Source organism: Lithobates pipiens, unplaced genomic scaffold (assembly GCF_037356315.1).
Source record: "Lithobates pipiens isolate NorthernLeopardFrog02 unplaced genomic scaffold, aLitPip1_a1.2 Scaffold_28, whole genome shotgun sequence".
In the NCBI taxonomy this organism is placed as follows: Eukaryota; Metazoa; Chordata; class Amphibia; order Anura; family Ranidae; genus Lithobates; species Lithobates pipiens.
The window spans coordinates 189766862-189790182 of record NW_027507789.1 but is presented as its reverse complement, the minus strand read 5'-3'; the positions used below and the strand labels follow the sequence as shown (position 1 = coordinate 189790182).

Below are 23321 nucleotides of genomic sequence, written 5' to 3'. Positions count from 1 at the left end.
CAAATGACACCCGCCGGGTGATCAGGGGGTTAAACCTTTATTAGGTAATAAATGGCGGGTGCCCTGAAACTATAAAAAAATAACTAACCAACCAGCGTCACCTGTAACAGTTATATGGTGATCACTGGTGAAAGGGTTAACTAGGGGGCAATCAGGGGGCTTTATGCGGTAGTATATGGGGGTCCCTGGCGCTATAAAAAGCTGCGGCGAACCTAAATACCTACCTGCCTAACTAGCGTCACCTGTGACACTAATACGGCGATCAGAAAAATGATCGCTTATTAGGCTGGGTTCACACTGGAGCGATGCGGAAACGCCGCGAATCCGCGGTGGGTTCCCGCATCGCATGCCTCCCGGCGGCAGTTCACACTGCCCTATGCGAACTGCTGGGAGTGTCAGTGAAATGTTACTGACACCCCCAGATCAGTTCGCATATCGCAGTGCGATCTGCAAACTCGGATCGCATGGTGTGAACACCCATGCGATCCGATTCTGCTGCGGGCCAAAAAAAGGGTCCCGTGCGAATTTGCGGCGGGTGCGGCGGGTGTGGCGGGTGCGGTGAATGGCTGAACTCGAATCGCACAGAGATCGGATGTGATTTGCACTGCAGTGCGGTGCGAATCACATTCGTTCTCATAAACCGCTGCAATGTGAACCCAGCCTTAGTGACACTGGCGACGGGGGGTGATCACGGGGTTAAACCTTTATTGGGGGGGTTAGGGGGGTACATCAGAACTAAAGGGGGCTAACCCTAACTGCCCTAACAGTTATTACAGTCACAAATGACACCAATGCAAAAAAAAAAAAAAAAAAAAAAAAAATGACATTGGTGTCACTGTGACTGGGGGGCAGGGGTAATTGGGGGGGTGATCGGGGGGTAAAGGGGGGGTGTGAGTGTGCCTGGCATGTTCTACTGTGTGTGTAGAGTGTTGGTGCAACTCACCGATCCGCTCTCCTCCGTGTCGGAACGGAAAATACCGACACGGAGGAGAGAATACATCACTTCCTCTCCTGTGTTTACATTACAGGAGAGGAAGTGATGTCACGGGGGATTTCCATTCGTCGAGAGCGATCGCGAGGGGGTGGCCATGAATGAATGGCCGCCCCCTCATCCCGGATCGCTCTCGAAGAAATGCCGACCGCCGCAGGCACCGGGGGGGGGCCCGATCGGGCCCCCCACCCGCGGGCAGGCAGGGACTTATATATACGCCCATATGCCTGCCCGTGCCATTCTGCCGACGTATATCGTCGTGCGGCGGTCGGCAAGTGGTTAATCATTAAACATTTGTGACCTCGATTCAACCCCTCTGACGATCTCTATTGCAGAGTTTGCGGATTCTTTCATGTAACAAGTGGAGATACTTATCTGCTCACTCAGCTGTCAAAAGAAAACATCTGGGCAGTCTGCCAAGTTTTTAAAATGAAACATTGTAACTAACTGTTCCTTCCTAGATCAAAGGAAAACTTCTGTGTGTAAAGAAAAAAAATCCAGGCAGTCTGCCAAGTTTTTAAACAAGGTGTAAATCCAGGAAGTTTAACCACTTAAAGTCTAAATCTTTTTCTAACACTTGTTTCTTAAGTTTATATCAATATTTTTTGCTAGAAAATTACTTGGAACCCCCAAACATTAAATATACTTTAGCAGAGACCCTAGGGAATAAAATGTCAATTCCTGTAATATTTTATGTCACACTGTATTTGCCCAGCGGTCTTTCAAACGCAATTTTTGGGGAAAAAAATACACTTCAATGAATAAAAAAAATAATAATAATGTGACGCCGCGAGAATCGTGAGCGAATTGTAATCGATCTTCTAAGCAAAGATCTTCATTTTAGCCAGAATCATGCAGCTCTAGTCTATCATATAAAATCCCACTAAAATACATTTAAATTTTTGGTTGTAACACGACAAATTGTGGAAAATGTCAAGGGGTATGAATACTTTTTCAAGGCAATGTAGGTCTTCTTTGTCCAATAAGACTTATCTTTGTCCAGGGGTACATCTCGGGATAAAAAAAAAAGTGGGTCCAAGAGTCACCAAACCCCAAGTACAGTCATCCAGGCTTCTGAAAAATGTATATGCTTATCTATGCACCACTATTAGGATTTAAGTACCTAATAACCTGTTATCTGTATGAATAGGTGCCAAAAATTCTAATCATTGTTGGGATAAACCAGCCCTCCAAAAGAAATGAATGTGAAATTGCCAGCAAACAGAATAACACCTTTGTCAAGTAATAGTAAGATGCATATATATTCAAACTGTAGAAAACTGGTGTCAGTGTTACTGCATCATTTGAGAAGTTCTCCCATATGTCCTGATGAAGCAGATTAGAATCTGAGAAATACGTTAATTGCTATGCCAATCTTACTGTGTTTATTAGCTACGGTTGAATATACAGAGCATTCTGTTCAGCATTATAACAATATTTTTGCTGCATCAGTGGATGGTTAAGGGGCAGATATAGGAATGTACTGTATAGGTTTACCTGTATGAACATTATCTTGTGCTACTGTTCATCTCTAAGCACTTTCTGTAGTTTTAATATAATTGTATATATTTTGATTAACTTGGCACCTAAAAATGTCCCCTGGTTATATATGTTCTCTGGAATTGATTACTCAAATCTAGAATATGGGGTCTGGACCTCTCACAAGTGCAGTACAGCTTCAATTAGGCTCCGAGGGCACTTAGCCCTCGAAACTTTGTGATCTGCAAGAAACACCAACTGTGTTAGCTACAGCACTAATAATATAAGGTCGCATGTTGATTATTAGATCCACACTTACACATATCTGTGGTGGAAGAGAGGAAATAAAAATGATTTTAGCTATTTGTACTTGGTTAGAAGGGCTGCTAAAATAACTGTAGGGGTTTGGCACTAAATCAGGGGTCTCAAACTGGCGGCCCTCCAGCTGTTGCAAAACTGCAAGTCCCATGAGGCTTTGCAAGGCTGATAGGTACAAGCTTGACTCCCACAGGCAGAGGCATGATGGGACTTGTAGTTTTGCAACAGCTGGAGGGCCACCAGTTTGAGACCCCTGCACTAAAGTATCTTTCCTCTGTGGGGTGGTAGATATCACTGCCCTACACCAACCACATCATCAAATCAGACATTTAGTTTACTTTATAGATTCTACAAGACAGATAAAAGCTGTCAGGATGCTATAGATTAGCGCAAAACCTAAAAACAACTATATCGAACACCAATTTCTGAGTGATAACACAGCACAGTTATGTTTTTGTATTTATTACGCTTTTTCTGATATACGATTTTTGCTTTCAGGTGATGCTCCGTTCTGTACCCCCGAGCAGTATAAAGAATGTGCAGAACCAGCGCTAAGTGAGTTTACCACCTTTACTATTGTTTGGAGACAACCCAGCAAATCCTTCGCAATATCTGCAGTGAATGCCACATTCCCTGTTAAAGATACACCGAGCTCTGCCAAACAAAATGTGGTTCTTTTACTAAAGGCAAATAGGCTGTTCACTTTGCAGGGGTAGTTGTACTTTGCAAAAGAATTAGCGAATGAGGTGAAGTTCTTCTGACTTCCATCATTCAATCATGTGCAAGAAAAAAATGTGGCTTTTCATTTTCCTCACACGTGATTGGGTATTTTTTCAAAGTGAAACTTCATCACGTTCACTAAGCTCTGGGGAAAATTCTCTTGCAAAGTGCAACTTCCCCTGTACAATGAACAACTTATTTGCCTTTAGTAGATCAACCATCAATGCATTTGTGAACTGTGGAAAATGCTAACTTTAAGAGTTGCCCCTGCTGTATTTACATTCTGACATACATGTAGATAAACTACAACATGTGGACAGTAATAGTATTGCTTTTTTTTTATGGAATGTATTGTTGTCATGATTATAAAACATGACTTATCCAGAAAGCAGTGATGTCTGCCTTTTACAATAAAGGATTTATCCAGTGATGTGTGACAGGTACTTCCGATGGGTTTAGATCAGTTTAGCGTTTTACGGAATAACTTTTAATGCACAGCAGAACCGCATCTTTTTATTACTATTTAAAGTAAAACTTTATGATTTTTATTTTATTTTATTTTGGATAGAGCAAGGAAGAGTTATAACCCGTCAGATATTTTTTGGCCATCTATAGTAGTTCCAATAGGGACACTAGTGCCAGTGACCTCGGGGTCCTCAATGAATTCCCCTAATTTTCTTGGATTTCCTCACTTGCTGTTTGGCTATGGGACAGGAAGTAAAGGGACATTTCCCTAATGAGACACAGGCGTTGATTATCTAAAGACAAATAGACTGTGCACTTTGCAAAGCGAAGTTGCTCTCTGCAAGTGCAGTTGCTCCAGAGCTTAGTAAATGAGGTAAACCGTCAGTTTGCAAAGATTACCCAATCACGTGCAAGGAAAATTTAAGAAATGCATTTTTGCTTGCACATGATTGGATGATGGAAGTCAGCAGAGCTTCTGCTCATTTACTAAGCTCTGGAGAAACTGCACTTGCTGAGAGCAACTGCACTTTTCAAAGTTTACAGTCTATTTGCCTTTAGTAAATCAACCCCTGTGTCTCATTAGGGAAATGTCCCTTTACTTCCTGTCCCATAGCCAAACAGGAAGTGAGGAAATACAAAAAAATTAGGGGAATTCATTGGGGACCCCCAGGTCACCGGACTAGTGTCCCTATTGGAACCACTTTGCTTTTCTGGGAACAGCAACGTTCAGCGTCTGCCAACCCTCTCCTCCAATCCCAGCACTGGCTCCCAATTGCCCAGTGAATTAAATTCAATATACTAATTACAACATACAAAACCAACAACAATCCCCCCCCCCCCAAGTTACATCACCAATCTTGTCTCCAAATATCACCCAAACCGTCCTCTCCGCTCCTCAAGACCTCCTACTTTCAAGCTTCCTCATCTCCTCCTCCCATGCTCATCTCCAGAGCCTCTCCCATCCTCTGGAACTCGCTACCTCAACCTGTCCGGCTATCCCCTAATCTTGCTACCTTCAGGCGATCCCTGAAAATGTATCTCTTCAGGGTAACCTCACGTCTCTAATCTTTTACAACTTCCATCAGCTCATTCCCCACAGTTACAAACTTTTGTACCACCCTATTAGATTGTAAGCTCTTCTGAGCAGGGCCCTCCTAAGCCTCTTGTATTTTATTATATTATAACTGTATTGTCTCTCTTTTATATTGTCAAGCACTGAGTAAACTGTTGGTGCTATATAAATCCTGAATAATAACAGGGTTCCTGATGGAAACATGTTTAAGCATTTTATATCAAGGAAACTAGTAATAAACATGCATGTTTTAGGGGAGCCTTCATATAAAAAGGGCATCTAGCTGCAGGAAATGAAAAGCAATTGGAATTGTATATGTGTAGCCCTCTTTTGGGGGGTGGGGGTGTATGAAAAATCCCCCCCCCCCCAGGAGGATATGGCACTAAACCTGTAGGTGAGCAAGAACCTTTGCCAAGTGGAAGAGTTTGGTTTGATAATAAAGTTGGCGGTGCCTCCACCTGGCACTGGGCCTCTGTGATCAGAGGGGATTCCCTTACTGAGAAATTAATTGGTAATCAAAGTTACATAGTTAATAAGGTTGAATAAAAACACCAGTCCATCCAGTTCAACCTGAGTGTCTACAGTTGTCCCTATCCCTGTACATTGCACACTCACATTGGTCCCTACCCTCAAGGAACCCACAAAGTATTTGGGAATAGAAGAACTACTGCAACCAGACTATAACAATAACTGTAATTATGCAGATATACACCAGAATGGAAATAATATAAGCTTTATATATAAAAAAAATAATAATAGTACATACATCCAATGTATAATAAACAAGTATTATCAACAAAGGGCCCCTTAGGTGTCCTGGTGGAATTGTGCACATATACATGGGAATTTATAGTTATTAGAAACACCATACCTCCAGATGAATGTTGCAGCAAAGTTAAGTTATAGAGACCCCATAGGATGATCATGATGTGGCATCTGTCTTAGTGTCAAAGACCTGAAGACAGGACCAGTGATGATGGGGATCCTCCAACCAGCTTGGAACATATATGCTCTCTAGTGGCATGGTGTGATATTGGAACTCAGGATCAACCTATCTATTCTGTACTTTGGTCCCTAGTATTTTTCTAATCTGTCATGCAACCAGAAACCTTGAACTATCAGAAGTGGCCCTCAGTTGCCTAACCTGGCTATAGTCTATGCTGGTTATCGAACCCTATGCTAAAACTAACTATAGAATCCCAGACCAGAAGGGACAGGGTTAACTAAAATAACAGGAGCTGCATAAAAACTATATTGCAATAAACGGGTTCACCTACTAGTATATTGGAAAGTGATCACTACATACAGCAACACAGGCTTATCCATGTGAGATAACCTCAATAAGAGAGAAATGCTTCTGTAACCAGTCTTTGGGTATATACAGCCAGAAGCTGTGGGCAATAATAATAAACTATTAACTCTAGGAGCACTTGTCTAGTAATCCCTGCATTCTGTTCTGTGTTCAGCCACAACTCTCTCATGAACAGAACTGTGTCTCAGACTTTCTCAGTCTCTTTTCCCCTTCTGGGTTTTTTACCTAACTCCTCAGAGATGGGAAGTTCATACATTGTATACAGTATTTGCAGGCAAGACAGTAGAGGGCAGTCGGCCCCTTCAAACTATTGCCAGATGGTTGGCATATCACACGGGTAAAGTAGAGTTTTCAAAGGGGAAATTGGCAATGGCAGCCTCCATGGTTCTCCTATGAGAGATTTATTTTAAATAAAATAGATCTAAAATTTGAGCTTAGATTGGCTTTTATGTATAAAGATTGATTATTTGTATGCAAGCTCTTATTAAACATTAACGCAAAAGCAGTATCAAAGAGGAAGGAAATCCAAACATTTCTCTGCGGACATCTTTGGTTACTCTGAATGTAGGCTAGGGTTGCAAATCTGCCATTCTCTCAGATGAGAGACTCTTCTCCCCATCTCTGCACATCTTGCAGGATGAGTGTTTTCTATTGGCTTCCATTGCGCTTTTATATTACCCCTTCAGCAGTGGCGGCCGATGGTAATTTTTTTTGGGGGGGAAACAGTATCCCTGATGGTCGGTCGGCTGGCGGGTCTTCTGCACTTATCCCATCTATGTAGCGCTTCCCTTTCTCGCGGCGGCAATAGCTTTCCCTTCCTCTGCTCTCCACGGGCATCGATGGCTTCCGTTTCCTCCCTCCTCCTCGGCGGCCAATCAGGAGTCTTCTCTTTTCGGCCAATCGGAAAACGGGTCTCAGACCTGCTTCTGATTGGGGAACAGTGTTACAACAGCGAATATTAATTCGCTGTTGTAACATCTGGGTGGGCTCATGGCACAACGCTCTGTGCTCCGAGCCCAACCTATTTCGAAGCCTATTACAGCCTATTACAGCTCTAATCAGGTGCTCAAAAAACATCTTCCCCTGTAATTAGGGGCCGGTGTCCTGAAGGAGGCTGGACACATGAATAAATTCTTGCTATGCATGACTCTATCAATTATTCATATGGGGGGGGGGGGGGGGGCGTGAATAGAGGGGTCGAAAGCTCGGGCTCCCCTAATGGATGGGCCACCACTGGCCTTCAGTGAGATCCACCCTGATATCACCAGTTTCTCCCATATAGGCAACTAAGCCCCTGTACACACGGTCGGAGATTTCGACAACCAAATCCATCGGATTTTGTCCGTCGGATCTTGTCCGAAACTGTTGCATACACACGGTCGGACTAAGTTGTCGAAAAATCCGATCTTTCAGAACGTGATGACGTAATTTCGATACGATGGGACTACATTCAGGCGAGTAGCCAATAGCTTTGATGTAGGAATTTGATCTGAGCATGCGTGGCACTTGGTCCGATCAAAATACGCTACACATGATCGGAGTATGTCGATCAAACCAGTTGGTCAGGAAATATTTCCAACAAGTTGGAAAATTGGGTCCGACGGATATTCCGACGGAATCAGTCCGATGCATACCACACACAGTCGGAATATCCGACAACACGGTCAAGTGTACAAGGGCTTAGACACAAATGATATCACTAAAGGAACAGACGGGATTTCTGAAGTTTTGTCCACGTTACATTGTTTTACACGGTGAATGGAAGAATATTATATGCAGAATTGTTGATCTAAGCTAATAAAAACGGATAAAGACAATACCCACATCTCGTCTAAAAACAGACATTTGATTAAATCAGTGTTCCACGCTGACTAAGAACAGCAAATCTCTTAGGCTGCTTTCACACTGGGGCGAGAGCAGCGTCGGCGGTAAAGCGCCGCTATTTTTAGCGGCGCTTTACCGTCGTTTTAGCGGCGGTGTGCGGGCGCTAGCGGGGTGGTTTTAACCCCCGCTAGCGGCCGAAAAGGGGTTAAACCCGCCCGCAAAGCGCCGCTGCAGCGGCGCTTTGCCGGCGGTATTGCCGCGGTGTCCCATTGATTTCAATGGGTAGCAGCGGTATAGGAGCGGTGAATACACCGCTCCTTCACCGCTGCAAAGATGCGGCTGGCAGGACTTTTTTCACCGTCCTGCCAGCGCATCGCTCCAGTGTGAAAGCCCTCCGGCTTTCACACTGGAGTTAAAGGGGCCGGTTTTTTTCAGGCGTTACACAGGCGCTATTTATAGCGCTGTAACGCCTGAATACCGCCCCAGTGTGAAAGCAGCCTTAGCATTGTTAATATCCAGAACTCACAAGAAACCTGATTACGTGCGCCTACTCATTAACACATCTTGCCATCATTCATTTCAGCCTGTTATGCAAATTGGACCAAATTTTTTTGATGTTTATTATTTTGAAACATCTTTTTAATAGGGTGTAATTGTTTTTGTCTCAAATCAGCATTTTTTCCTCATTTAACCATTTTAATTATTTGCTTGTTTCTTCCTCACTGCATCTAAGAGTCTAATTATAGCAGATCATTCAATAAATAGTGAGATATCCATCCTTGATTATCTCCCAATCTAAAGATTCTTTAGTCTGGGCTGGAAAATGAAACATAATTTACACATCCTATCATCATTGTACATTTTACTAATATTTTAGAAATTAATTTTATGACAGAGAAAATGCTGTTTACTTTATTAACCTGTCACCACCATATAAAAGTAATTACTTCCATTCAAAGTATGTGTGAAAACCGGAGAATTTTAAACAATTTCTTCACAAAAGAGGAAAATCTTAAGATGCTGATCAAGTGAGCCTGAAAAAATACAACAAGGATCACCGTCGTGGTTAAGTTCCCACACTGTGGGGACCCTCTCATTTCTTTGGTTTTAAAGTTTTTTTTTTTTTAAAGTATTCTTTTTTTTCATTGTCCCAGGATAACAGCTGCAGGTGAGGCCTAAATTGAGTTTCCCAGCAATATGACTGCAAACCCTGCAGGCTAAAGGCATGTTGAGCTAGTGTGCATCACATACTAGCTCATTAGGAAATACCTCAGAACGATGCCCTGAATCGGCATCGGCACTCGGAGTACACAGCCGGCATCTTCCACCGGAGTTACTTCCAGGTTCGCAGCTCAGGCGCTCCGATTGCACGCAGGAGCTGTCGGTTACGGCACAAGTCCTGAAGAAATGCCACCAGTGGTCCGTTTCTCCAGTGTGCATGAGCCGATGACGTTGGCAACAAGCACACTGTCAAGTTTAGAAGGTATTCACAGTACCTACAGGTAAGCCTTATTATAGGCTTGCCTGTAGGTAAAAGTTGTGTAACAGCGTTTACAATCACTTCCCAACCAACCGCCGCAGTTATACTGCGGCATGTTGGCTCCCCTGCATGAGCCGTTGTAGCTATACGTCGCCAGGCACGCACCTGCCGGTGCTCGTGGCTGACAGTCACAATGACCACCAGCCACGAGCGTCGGCTTGCAGTGGTCAGGATAGCAGGCACGCACCCGCTGCACAGCGGGGGTGCCGGTGCTCGTGGCTGACGGTCGCAATGACCATCAGCCATGAACGATCCTGAGCAGGAGAGACAGAACAGGGACAAGTGTGTGTAGACATACACTTCCCTGTTCTGTTCTGACAGCAGTGACAGATCATGTGTTCCTATTAGCTAGGAACAAGGATGAGCTCCGACGTGTTGGCACACCCCACGTGCAGAGCCCGCCACAAAGTCGGCGCTGCGCTAATCACAGGCAGTGAGACATTGTCCCGATGCACAGCTGCAGAGATCGGGAAATGTCTCACTACCGGTGATTAGCATAGTGCCGACTTCCTGGCGCACTCTGCACGTGGGGTGAGCTCATTCTTAGCTAGGAACCACGATCCATCGCTTCCTCCAGTCAGTCCCCTCCACCTTGAGTTAGAATCACCGACCAGGGAACACAGTTAACCCCTCGATTGCTCCCTAGTGTCAACCCCTTCACTGCCAGTGACATTTTTACAGTAATCAATGCAAGTTTATAGCATTGATCACTGTATTAATGCCAATGGTCCCAAAAATGTGTCAAAATTGTCTGATGTGTCCGCCATAATGTCGCAGTCATGATAAAAAAGATCGCCGCCATTACTAGTAAAAACAAAAAAATAATAATAAAAATGCTATAAATCTATCCCCTATTTTGTAGACGCTATAACTTTTGTGCAAACCAATAAATATACGCTTATTGCGATTTTTTTTTTTTTACCAAAAATATGTAGAAGAATATATATTGGCTTAAACTGCAGAAAAAAACGTTTTTTATAGATTTTTGGGGGATATTTATTATAGTAAAAAATAAAAAAGTTTTTTTTTTTTTCAAAATTATTGCTCTTTCTTTGTTTATATCGCAAACAATAAAAACTGCAGAGGCGATCAAATACCACCAAAAGAAAGCTCTATTTGTGGATAAAAAATTGACAATTTTGTTTGGGTACAGTGTTGCATGACCACGCAATTGTCAGTTAAAGCGATTCAGTGCCAAATCGCAAAAAGTACTCTGGTCAGGAAGGGGGTAAATTCTTCCGGGGCTGAAGTGGTTAAGTGCTCCAGGCTATGCCCTCTATTTCGACCCAGCTCCATCATTCATAGAAGCTGTAACTTTTATGAATGAAACATGATATACGAATGGAGGGGGCAGACCTTTAAGCTATCCGCCTGTCCATTCATAAATTCTGTTTCATTTATAGAAGCTGTAGAAATGGCTTCTATGAATGGTTGAGCCGGAAGGAAAGGTGGGGCATAGTCAGGCACTCTTGATGAGTGCAGATGAAAGCGCCATCCGTTCTATCCACCCTTGCTGCACCAAGGAATTAAGGCAGCGCAGGTGGGATCGATGGATGAAAATTTCAATAAATCAGGAGCCAGCAGCACAAGGGACACAGCACATTAATAGCAAAATATGTCTCTTCTGCTCATTTTTATTTTAACTACATTGAGGATTTATTATTATAAAAGCTAAGCTGTAGTTTGTTTTGACAGTACACTTTCCTGTTCAGGATAGAGCTTAAAGTGTTACTAAACCCAGTAATATAAAATAGTTCATCTGCCCACCCCCACAGTGCCCACAGCTTATAATTCTTCTTTTTACATTAAAATATTATTATTTATCCAGTGCTGAGAGTTCAGGTAGGAGGAGATTTCCACTTCAGCCTGTATACACGCCCCCATGTGTGATGCCAATATCATGTGACCTGGCTAGCTCTGAGAACAAGTAAATGTTCTCTCCAGCATAAAAGACACAACTGAGCATGTGCAGGTTTGGCTACTGGCTGTGTGTTTTCTGGCTTTCCCAAGATAGACAAAGCAAAAAGGGAAGGATCTGTGCATACAGGATAAAAACAGCTATGCTGCATATACAGACTGATTTTCCTGTTGTGGGTTTAGTAACACTTTAACTTAGTGTTTTGTTTTGTCATTGGGGAATTCTGCCTCCAGTAGTGGTTTCTCTAGCCCTTTGCTCTTTCACCTTTTCTTCTCCTCTATTTCCCAATCCTGCCCTCCCTGGTTTATCAACATTGATGTAACACTGCTCTTCCTGCAGCTCTGCATCCCTTCCCAACATAGTAGGTCCCCAAAGACACCTTACCTCCTATCCAAATCACATCCCCCTAAGACTTTAGCCTTCACCTATAACAAGAAAGTGAATGCCTAGGCATGGCCTGGTCAGTCTGTGCTCCCGAGAGCACTGCTGAGCTTTTATGTTTATAGTTTAAAAGCTGGAATTCAGGCTGGTTAAACAGATAACTTGGTTAAATGTTTCTTGAAAATAAAGAATTGTATTCCCAACACAACATAAGTGCCAGAATGTGTCTTTTTGAGAGAAGGCATTTTGCAAGGATGATAATTATTGCTTTGATATATTGCTTCTGTGGGCTTACTTTACATTTTACATAACTCAAGATTTATACTAAGAATGATAAACATTTTCTTTTGCTTTGCATAATTTAAAATATGACATACTTTGCTATATGTGGTATGAGGAATATCAATGATGTATGCAACACATCTTCGAGGGACAGTTCCACCAATATATTCCTTGCTTTAAGGTATCTACATGATACTAGATGAGCCCAGAAATTGAGCATAAAAGTCTCTTTACAATCTGTTGTAATTTCTGTTTTCCTGTCCTTTGCAGGTTTACTGACAGAGAAGGATGGAGGGTTTTGCATGTGTACAATGCCCTGTAATCTTACTAGATACAACAAGGAGCTGTCCATGGTGAAAATCCCCAGCAAGACATCTGCCAAGTATTTAGAAAAGAAATTCAACAAGTCGGAGAAGTACATTACGTATGTACAAGAGCAAATTAATGCTGTGTTTCAATAAATGTAAATGAGGATTGCATGGCTGCTGTCCCCCGGAATACTCAGGGAATGCTGAGTATTTTGCTTCGATTACATCTGCTAGGTCACAGTTACTGAGCACTGTTTTAATCTAATTAGGAAAGACGACAGTGGGTTGACCAGGACAAATAAACACAATGGTGACTACACAACTCCTTATTTAATACAGAAGATATTAGTTTGTGTTATGCCCTTTACATACAGTCGGACATTCCGACCACAAAATCCGACTGATTTTTTACGATGGATTTTGGCCGAAACTTGTGTTGCATGCACATGGTCGCACAAAGTTGTTGGAAAATCCAATCGTTCTGAACGAGGTGATGTCAAACATGTACATCGGGACTATAAACGGGCCAATAGCTTTCGTCTCTTAGTTTATTCTGAGCATGCGTGGCACTTTGTCGCAATTGTCTACACACGATCGGAATTTATGCGATCGGATTTTGTTGTTGGAAAATTTTAGATCCTGTTCTCAAACTTTGTGCGTCTGAAAATTTGACGGTAAAAGACCAATGGAGCCCACACATGGTCAGATTTTCCAACAACCTGATCCGATCGCACATTTTCCGTTGGAAAATCCGACCGCGTGTACAGGGCATTAGGCAGGCCATAGAGTATGCAATTTTGTTTTTTTCCCTATTACAGATGAAAGGAAAGAATAATAGTCAGTGTTGATGGGGGACTCCCTCCCGCTATTGTTTTCTGCTGGTAAGGAGCCTTCCCTGCCGGCAAAACATAATAAATGAAAAGAGAAGAAGTATGGTGTTTTTTTTTCTCCATCATAATTACCTAGGCGGATGTAGCATCTGTCCCCAAGCGCCTCTGCACTGAAAACTGAGCAATCGATTTGCTCGGTTCTTTCAGCTCCCCGAGCAAAGAGCGTATGACTGTCAATCAGCAGCTCTCTTCTCTGCTCCTCAATGGTCACTGGAGCACTGAGCTGTGGAGGGGTGGAGAACGGCCATTTCAGGCTCTCAGCAGCTCGCTGAGAGCCTGAGATGGGCACCAGTCCAGGCACCTGGAGTATCCAGACTTTATTGTTGCAATGACACGGTGCTTGGACTTCAGTCCGCTCTCTGCCGAAAACAGGTCACAGCAGTGCAAAACAAATTGCACTTCTGTGACCCATAGGAGAAGCCAAGCCAAACTACCTTAAGCTGGAATTCCCCTTTAATGTTGCTGGTTATAGCTGGGGGCACTAATCGTTCTGGAAAAACTGACAGGCTGTTTTTACACACATCAATTAGTAGATCGACTTGTGTACAACCAGGGTGCCCGGTACATGGATCCAAAAATGGTCGGTCTCTGCTGAACCATGAATTTTGATCCATGTATGTCCTGCTTTATGCCTCTAACACATTTTCATATATCAGTCTTGTCATTTTCATTCAAGCTAGAAAATGTACTGTACCATTGATGAGGTACACTTTTAGGAGTAAATTACTATTGCTATATCAGTTCATGTTCAGCTACATCGTGTTAAATTTCGATTGAGAAGCAGAAAAAAAAGTTGGCCTAACAGTGACTGCAGACAATTAGCTGCAGTCATTGTGTGCATACGGCTGAAAAACAGCTGTAAATAAACTCTGCGCCACTTACTAAAATACTGTGTGATAAAAAAATAATAATCTGTGATTCAAAAGTAACTGAGTGATCTCTTATGAGCTGCTCCCTAAAAACAAGAAATTTATAGTGAAAAACTTGTTGCGCTGGAAATATGGTGATAATAGGGGCGCTGAAATATACACCTTACTTAAAAAAGTGGAAAAAATATATAACTTAATAATCATATGCGACTAAAGTGATAAAACAACCTATCACCATACAATAATGATCATGTGACAATTGCAAAAAGTTAGTAAATAGTAAAGTCCCAATTGAATAATAAAGAGCAACATATATCCAAAGTCCATACAATGATTCATCTAAGAAATTTGTGATAAACTCTGTCTACATCCATTTGGCAGAATATACTGAAATCTTCTAAAAAATGGTGAAACATCCCTTCACCAAGATTTGGACACGGACAACACCCAACCGTGAGGATACAGTTGTCTTCTTACCAGATGGTGTTGACTACTTTAATTAAAAAGTTAGTCAGCTGAGCTTGTGCAGGTAAATCCCTGCTCACATGGAATATGATGGATCTCTATGGAAAAAAACCTTCCTCCTCATAGGCTCAGACGGGGCATAAAAAAGGAGAGCAAACGATATCCATAGTATAATACCTTTTTAATTAAAACAAAAATTTTAAAACATAAAGCCAAATGGCTGCTTACATTTCTCAGTGCCCGACCTGGCACTGCACTTGAAAGACCCACATCAAAGAAAAAGTAGGACTTCTTGCTCCTTATCTGGGATATCCAACCCCCCAATACCTCCAGTGCTCTCAAAAACCTGCACTGAAAGGAATGAAGGTATAGCAATAGGTTTCCCAAGTACTTGCAGCCAATCTGCTAGCATTATACCACAATCTGATTTTAGCAGGCACATTTTCCTACCCCAGTTGCTGAACTGTAAAAATAAATTTGGTCCCAGCCATCCACATGCTCAGGTTCTGAATGCTAGCTTGGCCAAATTCCTAGCACTGCAACTGCTGCCTTTTCAGCTAGTAGACTCTGTCCCCTTTAGTGGATTTGTGGAACGCTCCACTTCTTTTCACAGAAAGGCCATTTCAGCTCTCTATCGACATGTGGAAGGCAATGTTTTGGCCTTGTTGGACCGGGCGGGCAGCAGCAAGGTGCATATTACTGCTGACTAATGGTTAAGCAGGCATGGGAAGGGACATTACCTTTCCTTTCCTTCACAGTGCACTGGGTAACTCTGCTGGCAGCTGGGAAGGATGCAGGACAGGGTTCAGTATTGTTGGAGCTTGTTAACAAACAACGCCTCCAAAATGCTAGTGGTGATTCTGCCACAGCTCTCTCCTCCACCCCCTCCTCCTCTTCTTCCTCTATGGCCTCTTCTGCAGATTTGTCCTCTGAACCAGCAGTGCTCTGAAAGCGTTCAAGGGGCTACGCAAGCAGTCATGGAAAAAGATACCATGCGGTGCTTGAGTTGGTCTGCTTAGGGGACAGGAGCCACACTGGGGCAGAGATTCTGTCAGCTCTGCGGGAGCAGGCTCAGAGGTGGTTGACACAATGCCAGTTTCAGCCAGGAATGGTTGTATGCGACAATGGCACCAAACTTCTCTCCGCCCTCCGACAGGGACACTTGACCCATGTTCCATGTTTGGCACACATCCTGAATTTAGTGGTGCAGTGGTTCTTGAGCAGGTACCCAGGCTTACAGGATCTCCTTAGGCAGGCTAGAAAAGTCTGTGGTAATTTCCGCCAGTCATATAATGCCAGTGCTTGGCTGGCTGACATTCAAAGGAAATGCAATCTGCCCACCAACCGCCTCATTTGTGACATGCCCACCTGGTGGAACTCAACACAGACAATGCTGCAGCAGCTGCACAGGCAGCGGAGGGCCATCAATGAGTATCTGTGCAAGTATGGCACCAGGACAGGGTCAGGGGAACTTGGCTTCTTTTCGCCACGCCAGTGGCTACTGATCAAGGATGCATGCACTGTCCTGTCACCATTTAAGGAGGCCATGAGGATGGTGAGCAGAGACAATGCATCAGTGACACTGTCCCTCTTGTCTTCCTGTTGAAGCACATGCTTCCTGCAATAATGGACAGGGCACTTGAGGCAGCACAGCGGGAGGAAGAGGATGACTTCCTTACTTCTCAAGGCCCCCTTTATCCAGATAGTATTCCTGATGGCCCATCAAACACACAGGAAGAAGAGGAGGAGGATTGCGTCAGCTTGGACGTGGAGGATAACACTCAGCAGCAGTCTTCGAGGGATGGTTTTCAGTCCCCAGAAAACCAAGGAGTTGTATGTGGCTGGGAGGAGGTTGTTATGGATCATGTGATCCTTAGCAAACCCAGAAGACTCAGAATCAAATGCCTCTGCAACTTACGCTGCATGGCCTCACTGATTCTGCAAAGCTTGCGAAAGGACCCTAGGATTTGTGGTATCAAGGAGAGGGATCATTACTGGCTGGCAAACCTTCATTATCCACATTACAAAGGTAAGTTTGCAGAACTCATCTTGCCTTTGCAGAGGGAGCAGAGGATGAAACATCTTCAGGAGGCCTTGAAGAAAGGTTTGTGCAATGCATTTCCGGACCCTGGAAGGTTACAATTTCCTGGTGCTGGACAACGTGTTGCTGAGGCTTTGTTCAGCCTTTAAACAATTTTTCAGTCCTCATCGGTTCAAGCAACCATCGCTAGCATCTGCATTACATGGTGCAGAAATATCTAGGGGCAAGAGCAGACTTGGAAACCTTTCCAATGGAGCATCCACTGGGTTACTGGGTCTTGAGGCTGGACCACTGGCCAGAATTTGCTCAATATTCAATTGAGCTACTGGCCTGTCCTGCATCCAGCATTCTTTCCGAAGACACATTCAGTGCTGCTGGAGGGTTTGTAACGGACCATAGAGTGCGCCTGTCAACAGACTCCCTTGATAGGCTCACATTCATAAAAATGAATCAGTCTTGGATCAGCAGCTATCAAGCACCTGATGCTGATATAACCAATTGAATTTTCTATGGATGTGGGATCCCTTGAAGACTGCCTATGCTGAGTGACTATCCTTATTCCTCCTCAATCTTGATGATGATAGCTTCCCATAATATTTTTGGTTTAGAGCACCACCACCCAAGGCCCAATTTTTCTGCCCCTGTTTAACAGGGGCATGTATTTACAATTTTTGATATAGTATTTCACAGCAGGGCCTGTTCCTGCACTCACCAAGAGTAACTGTGAGAGCTTACAGTGTTTTCTTTTACCACCAACACATAAGACCCAATTTTATACAGAGTATATAGGGCAGGCCGTATAGTATATACTGTTGTTCAGAGTATATCGTGCCTGGGAGACCCCCACGCCATTTTTTTCTTTAAATGTAGGTATGGGGTTCCCCTTAATATCCATACCAGACCCAAAGGGCATGGTGATAGACTGGGGGGGGGGGGGCATGCCATTTTTTTCAATGATTTTCATCTATATTGCCGGGACCCGACAATACATTATAGCCGCGTGCAGTTCTAAATTACTCTTTTTTCCTTTAGAAACATAATTTTGCTGTGGTATTGTTCTAAATACGGGAAAACTGCACCACTTTACAGGCATACTATACAGACACCCCCCAGGCATGATATTTAAAGAAATATTTCATTTTTATTGTTTCACTTTAAGCATTATTAAAATTACTGCTCCTGGAAAAATGGCCGTTTTGAAAAAAGATTTTTGCACTGATACATCTCCCCTGGGGCAGGACCCGGGTCCCCACACACTTTTTATTGCTTTTTATGACTTTTTAAGCCTTTAAAGAGCGCTCTTTTGATTTTTCACATTCGTGCCCTATAGACTTTAATGGTGTTCGCATGTGTGAACAAATCTTTTGCCTGTTCTACTGTGAACCAAACAGGGGTTGTTCGGCTCATCCCTAGTGTATTGCCAGCTTTAAACTTTTTACCATTTTCTCACATGAATTCTGCACTCTTGAAGTGAGGTTGCAGTCTCCCTTTTTGGATTTTATTTTTTAGTATGGAGATGGAGAATAAAATAGGACATATTGGAACCGTCCAAGCTGGTCTAGAGCAGATTTTTCAGATGAGTCCTCAGTATATACAGGAATTACTTTTGGGTGGGTAGACCCTTTAGGGCTCATTCACAAGAGTGTTATATGTACAGATGCATACAGTGTGTAGTTTTGTATGTAGCAGTATAGAACTCTATAGGGACAGTCACACGGATGCATCCAGGGCCATAATTTGCATGGTTTTTGCACTGGTACGCATGGTAGCATTTGTGCTAATGTTCACATGCATACATGGATCATATTGGCTGCTGCTGTTGCTCATATATATAAGTATCAACAATGTGTAGCCGGTGGTTACACACTACTGACATTTACACGTCGGACCTAAATGAGCCATTTTTGTGGCACGGCATAAATGACTCATTCAGTACCGATATGTAAAGATCAACAGTGTGTGATCAGTGCAGGCAGTGCTACTGATTACATATCGGCCATGACCAGATATGCTGTATGTATGTATGTATGTAAATGTTACATGCATAAACAGTAAGCAAAGCATTTAATGCAGGATCTTTCTGCCGGTAAGATCTTGCGTAATTTTCATACAGTTGTGCAAATAAGCCTTTACAGACGTATTCTTCTTTATTTGTTTTTACTCTAAACAGGGAGAATATTCTTGTCCTGGATGTTTTCTTTGAAGCTTTGAATTATGAAACAATCGAGCAGAAAAAAGCTTATGAAGTGGCTGGGTTGCTCGGTGAGTATGCGCTTCCTCACTTAAAACGATAAGCTAGTAATCAATGTGACTTTTTTTTTTTAAGCATTTGCCTTGTGACCATGTAATATAATGACTACATACAGTATATGTGGCCACTTTTATGTAATTACTTTGAGAGCTGTAGCGTAGGTCAGTATAAAAGATCACTCTTGCAGGCACTGCCTTCCCGAAATGCGGCCCCGCTCTGTATAATAGAAACTGAAGGGCCTGCTGAGAGCAGGAAATGGGGTTTAGATGCTCTAATGTCTTGAACTATCTGGCTAGATTTATTTATTAGGACGCTATGTTGTTTCATCTTAAATATATTCTCTTCCAGCACAGAACGTTATTATCGCAGCTTGACATGCCTTTCATCTATATTACTCTAGAATAAGGCCAAGTAGGGCTCCATAAAGATTTTATTTAACCAACTATTAACAAACCAATAGAGTCCTCAGGGAAGAAGAAAACAACGAAAACAATTTAGTGAGCTAAAAGGTATGCATTAGGTGACACCACTAACGGAGGAAAAATATTTTTCCTACATCAAATTGATCCACTTTTTTTTCTGCCACCCCCAACCCCGTGATATACTTTCAGCAAGAAACAAAGCGTATATGTACTTAAAGCGGAGTTCCACACTCTTTCACAAATCAAGCTGATTCACAAGCAGGCATTATAGACAGTGACAAATGGAAAGAATGTTTTTTTTTTTCCCCCAAGGGTTACCTTGTTATTGATTGTTGAAGTGGCGCTTCCTGTCCTAGCCACCCGCGGGTATTGGCGTCAGATTCGGCGACGCAATGTCTCCTGGGAGCTATGAATCCATCTTCCCAGGAGTGAGTGTGGCTAGCCGGCACTAATTGTCGCAACCTTCCGAAAGCGGAAATGATGCGATGACGCAAGGACGTTGCCATCACAACTGGGTGGGCACTTCCGACGACGTGGCCAATTGTGATGGCAGTGTCGGAAGCTTATGGTGCTGCAACGTGGACTCCATGTGTGGGAACGGGTGGTGCATGCTGGTAGCTCAGCATCACCGTATCCCGGAAGTGTCTGCTTGTGGGCTTCACCTACCCACAAGCAAGATGAGAACTTCTATGAAGAAACTAGATAAGTTGCTTTTAGAGACGAAAATGGACATCATGAGATATTATTATGCACCAAAAAAGTGAGTGGTACATTTTGATAACATTAACTTAGGAGTTTAGAAAATAAAACAAAAAAATGTATGGTATGTTGGAACTCTGCTTTAAGAAAAAGTGCAGCCAAGTCATGAAAACTTGCATCTATCAAAACAACCAAGATGCATGATAAATATCCATGCAATATAGTTCCAAAAAAGTCCATATATTAAAACAAACGAATGTCCCACAAGTGAATGTTAATCGATGAAAAGCTTGATAATAATGAACGTCCGAACCACCAGCGAATCACCTCACTCATGCTCCCCCCCCAATGGGTATAGGCTCACCTCTAGGAATGCGACCCCCTAGCTAAGCAGGGTCAATCAGCGCTTGTGAGCCCCACCCCAGGACTCAAAGGATAGCCAACATAACTGGCTCCTGAAATTCTCCCATAATTTCCTCCTCAGTAGTCAGCAACAGAATATATGCAGAGAGAAAGACTCCAATAGTGCTTGATTTTTTCTAAACACTATCCATGCTAATTCACACCAGATGCAGTTCTGTGCGATTTTTTTCTGCACTAAAAAAGCTTGCAGTGTTTTCCATGTATTCCAATGGCTCTAGTTCACACCAGTGCAGTCAGTTTCCTTTGCAAAAAAAAAAAAGTAGAACGTGTTGCAATTTTTTCTGCACAGAACTGTGCTGGAACCTAGCAAATTGTATAAAAAATGCACTGGAACTGCGTGTGGTGTGAGCTGTAAGCAAAAACTGATACGGAACATATCCAAAGTACATTTTTGTTATGTGAACTGGCCCTAAAAATGCATGCACAGCATTTTCCATGTATTCCAATGGCTCTAGTTCACACCAGTGCAGTCAGTTCCAGTCAGTTTCTGCAACGGACTGCAACTGACTGCACTGGTGTGAACTAAAGCCATTGGAATACATGGAAAACTCTATGCATGCTTTTTTAGTGCAGGAATAAAGTGCATGGAAATGCATCTGGTGTTAACTGGCCCTCAAAAAAAAATGTTTAAATTGTGCAGGGTACTCACATTGTAAAGGTGCTTCCAGCGCACCACACTAAGAGAACATTGGTTTAAAAGTGTAACACAGAGCCTCACATCCAAATAGTCAGCTCCTAAAATCACTGTGGAGCCTGAATGCCTTTAGCGTCCTAACCCCTCCCCTACGCGTGTCGACACAGGGTCAGGTGTCTTCCTCGGGGGGATCTGTACTTTTTTGCACTATATTGCATGGACATTTATCATGCATTTTGCATGCGTTTTGATCTACATTGTTTTGATATATGCAATTTTTTATGACTTATCGCTGCACTTTCTTTATTAAGTATTTCTTGAGCACATTAATATGGGGATATGATCAGTGTTAGCAGCTGGTCCTCTGATTACCTTTCACATACACATTGTTTCTGTAGCACACATAGTATTAGTTTCAAAGCGTTTTGTAACGGTAGCTCGCAAGACTTTATTAATTTAAAGCGTATATGTAGTGCAATGACTGGGAGGAGCATTATGCATCTCTATTAGTGCTCAATTCACCCGTCAATTGCAGAGCTATTGTGTCTTAGCACTATGATGGTATACTTGTGCCAATATAGGCAGATTCCCTCTCCTAAGGAGTGATATCAGAGAAGAAAAGATCTACTTGCAGTGTTAAAGCATATCTAGGCATGACAGGTAGATGTCTTCCTGAGAACAGGCAGGCAGACATATGTTTATTGTCTGTAGGTTAAGGGGTTAATAGAATTATTTGCCCGACGAACTAAAGCGGCATACACATGGTTAACTTCCTTTACTCTTCTCACTTTAAAGAGGGATGGATCACAGGGTGACCTACAAACAATACGAAGCACAGTTCAGCTCTTGTAAGAGCTGTGCAATGGACATTTTTAGCTGCTTTAATAGGAACTTGACCCTAATAGTCAATATTATAATCAAGGCACCTTTAGGCCAGCTGTAGAATGCTACATTTACTTCAACTATTGATTCTATAATTACAGCCATTTTCTCCAACCCACCCTATGTTTTTTTTTTTTTTTTATCACTCACTGATCTTCTACCAGTGGCCATTTGTATTAAGGGCAGCTGAAGCCAACTCCCTTTACTTTACTTCCTCTGCTGATTGGAAGAGAAGATCAGAAGTGAAGTTTTTACTTGTGACTCTGAGCATTTAAGAGCTTTTGACCTTAGTAGTGTAATTTACATCTGGTGAGTGTATATCCATGAGCACAGGTGTGGGGCAGAGAACTGCTTTTTGGAGTGCTAAGCTAGGGGCAGAAAAAAAATGTCAGAACCTCTGGCAAAAAAAAAAAAAGCTCATAGTGGCTCGTATTGCACAAAAGTTTATGGGAGTTTATGGGCATTTGCTTTTTTCCTTAAAAAAAACATTCCCCTCTGCTCTTTTTTCAACGTACATTTTAAACCGCTAAATGCTGCTAAACTCTGCGTTGAGAACTTAGTGAGCTGACCAAGCTGCCTCTGAAATCTCCAAGCAGTTTTGGTAACCCTACCCAATTCTTTTGGACTTTTTCAGTGCACAGTAAGTCGGGGAGCTCAATGGATTACTGGTAGATCACTAGGTATTTTTCTGTACAGCCGTTTTTAAAGTGGTTAAGCATAAGGAGATGTGCATGTGTTGCAGAAACGTACTGAAAATTTTTATTTTATTGTGCCCAGACATATACTTTAAACATGTGCAGAAATTAACAAATGAAACCCTTATATGTTCATTATAAATAGCAGATGTGCCTCTTAGGAGATTCACCATCAATTTTGGCCATATACACAACATGATGTTGTTCTAATGTGCAAAACCAACCAAGCAGATCATTGCACGCACCCTATCATAAACTTGAGGCCATCATAACTGTTGATGGTAGATTGCTTTGATCAGTCAGGTTTGGGATTGGAATTGATTGTAATTTGTCTGAGAATTCACATGCGAGTCAGAATAGCACACTGCTGGGCTATCAACAAAAATGAATAGAATCCTAGACAAAATTTGCTGAGCATAATAAATCCTTTGAAGATACCT

General features: G+C 42.6%; 1 protein-coding gene across 2 annotated transcripts in view; it reads left to right on the top strand.

The window, feature by feature from the left end:
• ASIC2 (acid sensing ion channel subunit 2) overlaps window positions 1-23321 on the top strand; it is a 1070968-nt gene that overhangs the window by 1027827 nt on the left and 19820 nt on the right. For both annotated transcript variants that reach the window (XM_077460169.1, XM_077460168.1), the window contains exons 5-7: window positions 3287-3343; window positions 12573-12726; window positions 19046-19137. In XM_077460169.1, the coding sequence (XP_077316295.1) occupies window positions 3287-3343; window positions 12573-12726; window positions 19046-19137 (303 nt within the window). The remainder of the gene's footprint in view (window positions 1-3286; window positions 3344-12572; window positions 12727-19045; window positions 19138-23321) is intronic.